Below are 6,000 nucleotides of genomic sequence, written 5' to 3'. Positions count from 1 at the left end.
GAGATAGAGAAGCACCTGGGTGCGCATTTACGCAGGTGCTTAACCTAAAACGGATTACTCAAACAACTGGATTCGTTATCCCTTTCATGCTCTGCCTCCAGTCCACTTACCGATATCTGAACAAGAGAGCCTCATCGAAATAGCAACAATCGGTTCGGTGAAAATTAAGTTTAATCAGAAGCCACTGCCAGATTTCTGAATTGGGTTGCGCTCAGAGTATCCTGCCTTGGCAAATCGCGCCCTTTGCAAACAGGTACCTATGTGGATTCCCAGCCCTCACTAGCATGAACACTAAATGCAGGCACCAGACTGTGTGTGGGAAATGATTTAAGACTGAGACTCTCTCCAATACAACCCAACATTGCAGAGTTATGTGCGTCCATTCAAGCACACCCTTCTCATTAACCTGTGGTGAATTATTCACAATTTTGATGAACAAATAAAGTTTTATATGTAAGATGGTTAAATAAAGAGCAAAATTATTGATTATTATATTTTGTGCCCTGGTCCTATAAGAGCTCTTTGTCACAAAACCTTTGGATAGTGGGAAGTGACAAACTCACACTCATTCGTATGTTTAATAAATGTATAGTGTGCGTGTGGCAGGCTTACAATGATGGCAAAAAACAACATTTGAGAGTGCGCTGACCCTGGTGCTAGAGGGGGTGCGCTGACCCTGGTGCTAGAGGGGGTACAGCTGGAGGTTGAATGTTTGAAGGGGTGCGGTACTATAACACGTTTGTGAACCACTGCTCTAAGGCAATGGTGTCTAGATGGAATATGTATTTGTTGTCGTGGCAACTGGACCTTTTTTGGAACACCATCATTATAGTCTTACTGAGATTTACTGTCAGGTCCCAGGGCCCAGGTCTGTCAGGGCCCAGGTCTGTCGGGGCCCAGGTCTGTCGGGGCCCAGGTCTGTCGGGGCCCAGGTCTGTCGGGGCCCAGGTCTGTCGGGGCCCAGGTCTGTGCAGAAGATCTAGGTGCTGCTGTAGGCCCTCCTTAGTTGGGGACAGAAGAACCAGATCATCAGTAGACATTTGACTTGAGATTCTAGTAGGGTGAGGCTGGGTGCTGCAGACTGTTCTAATACATGTATGTTTTGTTCGGTAAAGTTCATATTTATATCCAAAAACCTGAGTTTAGGCGGGACGCTACTGTCTCACTTGGCAAAAAGCCAGAGAAAATGCAGAGCGCCAAATTCAAATTAATTACTATAAAAATTACTATTAAAAATCAAACTTTCATTAAATCACACATGAAAGATACCAAATTAAAGCTACACTGGTTGTGAATCCAGCCAACATGTCAGAATTCAAACAGGCTTTTCAGCGAAAGCATCCGATGCTATTATCTGAGCATAGCACCATAGTAAACAAAGATAAGCATATTTCAACCCTGCAGGCGCGACACAAAACGCAGAAATAAAAATATAATTCATGCCTTACCTTTGATGAGCTTCTGTTGTTGGCACTCCAATATGACCCATAAACATCACAAATGGTCCTTTTGTTCGATTAATTCCGTCTATATATATATATATATCCAAAATGTCCATTTATTTGGCGCGTTTGATCCAGAAAAACACTGGTTCCAAATTGTGAAACGTGACTACAAAATATCTCAAAGGTTACCTGTAAAACTTTGCCCCAAAATGTCAAACTACTTTTGTATTACAACTTTAGGTATTTCTTAACGTAAATAATTGATAAAATTGAAGACGGGATGATCTGTGTTCAATACAGGATTAAAACCAACTGTAGCTAGCTTTCTGGTCACGCGCCTCTAACAAACAGGACACTTCGAGTGACCCTCCTTCAAGATGGCCGTACTTCTTCATTACACAAAGGAATAACCTCAACCAATTTCTAAAGACTGTTGACATCCAGTGGAAGCGGTAGGAACTGCAAGAAGGTCCCTTAGAAACCTGGTTTCCCAATGAAAACGCATTGAAAAGTGACCTAAAAAAATAAAAATCTGAATGGTTTGTCCTCGGGGTTTCGCCTGCTAAATAAGTTCTGTTATACTCACAGACATGATTCAAACAGTTTTAGAAACTTCAGAGTGTTTTCTATCCAAATCTACTAATAATATGCATATCTTATCTTCTGGGGATGAGTAGCAGGCAGTTTAATTTGGGTATGCTTTTCATTCAAAATTCCGAATGCTGCCCCCTACCCAAGAGAAGTTAAGGGGGTGTTGTTGAGCTGAACTATATTTTGTGTCCTGACTGGTGTGTTTACCCCCCCCCCCCCCCCCAGGGTGTTAATATATACTAGTGTGTTAATATAGCACTGTGTCATGCCAGGGGATGGTCTGGTTAATATAGCACTGTGCCATGCCAGGGGATGGTCTGGTTAATATAGCACTGTGTCATGCCAGGGGATGGTCTGGTTAATATAGCACTGTGCCATGCCAGGGGATGGTCTGGTTAATATAGCACTGTGTCATGCCAGGGGATGGTCTGGTTAATATAGCACTGTGCCAGGGGATGGTCTGGTTAATATAGCACTGTGTCATGCCAGGGGATGGTCTGTGTTAATATAGCACTGTGTTATGCCAGGGAATGGTCTGGTTAATATAGCACTGTGCCATGCCAGGGGATGGTCTGGTTAATATAGCACTGTGCCATGCCAGGGGATGGTCTGGTTAATATAGCACTGTGTCATGCCAGGGGATGGTCTGGTTAATATAGCACTGTGTTATGCCAGGGAATGGTCTGGTTAATATAGCACTGTGCCATGCCAGGGGATGGTCTGGTTAATATAGCACTGTGCCATGCCAGGGGATGGTCTGGTTAATATAGCACTGTGCCATGCCAGGGGATGGTCTGGTTAATATAGCACTGTGCCATGCCAGGGGATGGTCTGGTTAATATAGCACTGTGCCATGCCAGGGGATGGTCTGGTTAATATAGCACTGTGCCATGCCAGGGGATGGTCTGGTTAATATAGCACTGTGCCAGGGGATGGTCTGTGTGGAAGATTTAAGTTGCTTCTGTTCTTATTTTTATAACAGTCAGCAAAAAGTGTTGAATGATTTTCCCATAAACACCTTATTTTTGTACTCTTCGTGCCTTTTCATTTTTTACATCCAGAGGGTACTGTGTTGTAATGACCTCTGGACAGCGGGAGGGGTCTTCAAAGGCCTCTGCATGTGGGGGGGGGTCGGCTGTGAGTCTCTCCTGCCGTCGTTGGGCTCCAGGGCTTTGACACCTCTCACTTCACACCTCCGTGCTAATTGAAGTTGTATCCGTTCTGTCCTAGGAAGCCTTATTAACTTAGTATTCAGTCCTTCTATGAAGTAAAACGTATCGTTGTAATATATTTTTCTTCTTGGCTTCAAAATAGCTTCTCTCTCTTTATCTCTATCACCCTGTCTGTCTCGTATTCCTCCTTTCTCTCATCCCTCTCCTCCCCCCCTCAGATCACGCGGATGGAGTTCGTCCACACCAGGAGTCTGATCTACCGGGACGTGAAGCCAGAGAACTTCCTGGTTGGCCGGCCCGGCAGCAAGCGGCAGCACACCATCCACATCATCGACTTCGGCCTGGCCAAAGAGTACATCGACCCCGAGACCAAGAAACACATCCCTTACAGGGAGCACAAGAGCCTGACGGGCACCGCACGTTACATGAGCGTCAATACTCACCTGGGTAAAGGTAAACAGCCTGACGGGCACCGCACGTTACATGAGCGTCAATACTCACCTGGGTAAAGGTAAACAGCCTGATGGGCACCACACCCTACATGAGCGTCAATACTCACCTGGGTAAAGGTAAACAGCCTGATGGGCACCGCACGTTACATGAGCGTCAATACTCACCTGGGTAAAGGTAAACAGCCTGATGGGCACCGCACGTTACATGAGCGTCAATACTCACCTGGGTAAAGGTAAACAGCCTGATGGGCACCACACCCTACATGAGCGTCAATACTCACCTGGGTAAAGGTAAACAGCCTGATGGGCACCGCACGTTACATGAGTATCAATACTCACCTGGGTAAAGGTAAACAGCCTGATGGGCACCGCACGTTACATGAGCGTCAATACTCACCTGGGTAAAGGTAAACAGCCTGATGGGCACTACACCCTACATGAGTATCAATACTCACCTGGGTAAAGGTAAACAGCCTAATGGGCACCACACCCTACATTAGTATCAATACTCACCTGGGTAAAGGTAAACAGCCTGATGGGCACTACACCCTACATTAGTATCAATACTCACCTGGGTAAAGGTAAACAGCCTGATGGGCACTACACCCTACATGAGTATCAATACTCACCTGGGTAAAGGTAAACAGCCTGATGGGCACTACACCCTACATTAGTATCAATACTCACCTGGGTAAAGGTAAACAGCCTGATGGGCACTACACCCTACATTAGTATCAATACTCACCTGGGTAAAGGTAAACAGCCTGACGGGCACCGCACGTTACATGAGCGTCAATACTCACCTGGGTAAAGGTAAACAGCCTGATGGGCACTACACCCTACATTAGTATCAATACTCACCTGGGTAAAGGTAAACAGCCTGATGGGCACTACACCCTACATTAGTATCAATACTCACCTGGGTAAAGGTAAACAGCCTGATGGGCACCACACCCTACATGAGTATCAATACTCACCTGGGTAAAGGTAAACAGCCTGATGGGCACCACACCCTACATGAGTATCAATACTCACCTGGGTAAAGGTAAACAGCCTGATGGGCACTACACCCTACATTAGTATCAATACTCACCTGGGTAAAGGTAAACAGCCTAATGGGCACCACACCCTACATTAGTATCAATACTCACCTGGGTAAAGGTAAACAGCCTGATGGGCACCACACCCTACATGAGTATCAATACTCACCTGGGTAAAGGTAAACAGCCTGATGGGCACCACACCCTACATGAGTATCAATACTCACCTGGGTAAAGGTAAACAGCCTGATGGGCACCACACCCTACATGAGTATCAATACTCACCTGGGTAAAGGTAAACAGCCTGATGGGCACTACACCCTACATGAGTATCAATACTCACCTGGGTAAAGGTAAACAGCCTGATGGGCACTACACCCTACATGAGTATCAATACTCACCTGGGTAAAGGTAAACAGCCTGATGGGCACCACACCCTACATGAGTATCAATACTCACCTGGGTAAAGGTAAACAGCCTGATGGGCACCACACCCTACATTAGTATCAATACTCACCTGGGTAAAGGTAAACAGCCTGATGGGCACCACACCCTACATTAGTATCAATACTCACCTGGGTAAAGGTAAACAGCCTGATGGGCACCACACCCTACATGAGTATCAATACTCACCTGGGTAAAGGTAAACAGCCTGATGGGCACCACACCCTACATTAGTATCAATACTCACCTGGGTAAAGGTAAACAGCCTGATGGGCACCACACCCTACATGAGCGTCAATACTCACCTGGGTAAAGGTAAACAGCCTGATGGGCACCACACCCTACATTAGCATCAATACTCACCTGGGTAAAGGTAAACAGCCTGATGGCCACTACACCCTACATTAGTATCAATACTCACCTGGGTAAAGGTAAACAGCCTGATGGGCACCACACCCTACATTAGTATCAATACTCACCTGGGTAAAGGTAAACAGCCTGATGGGCACCACACCCTACATGAGTATCAATACTCACCTGGGTAAAGGTAAACAGCCTGATGGGCACTACACCCTACATTAGTATCAATACTCACCTGGGTAAAGGTAAACAGCCTGATGGGCACTACACCCTACATTAGTATCAATACTCACCTGGGTAAAGGTAAACAGCCTGATGGGCACCACACCCTACATTAGCATCAATACTCACCTGGGTAAAGGTAAACAGCCTGATGGGCACTACACCCTACATTAGCATCAATACTCACCTGGGTAAAGGTAAACAGCCTGATGGGCACTACACCCTACATGAGTGTCAATACTCACCTGGGTAAAGGTAAACAGCCTGATGGGCA

The 6,000-nt window shown here is 46.0% G+C and overlaps 1 protein-coding gene across 3 annotated transcripts in view; it reads left to right on the top strand.

Moving 5' to 3' along the window:
* The window catches only part of LOC139559799 (casein kinase I-like), a 73,609-nt gene that overhangs the window by 46,044 nt on the left and 21,565 nt on the right, over positions 1-6,000 (top strand). For all 3 annotated transcript variants that reach the window (XM_071376156.1, XM_071376157.1, XM_071376159.1), the window contains one exon: positions 3,427-3,661. In XM_071376156.1, the coding sequence (XP_071232257.1) occupies positions 3,427-3,661 (235 nt within the window). The remainder of the gene's footprint in view (positions 1-3,426; positions 3,662-6,000) is intronic.

The sequence above is a fragment of the Salvelinus alpinus genome, chromosome 30 (genome assembly GCF_045679555.1).
Source record: "Salvelinus alpinus chromosome 30, SLU_Salpinus.1, whole genome shotgun sequence".
NCBI classification, from domain to species: Eukaryota; Metazoa; Chordata; class Actinopteri; order Salmoniformes; family Salmonidae; genus Salvelinus; species Salvelinus alpinus.
This window is presented reverse-complemented; position numbering and strand designations above follow the sequence as displayed.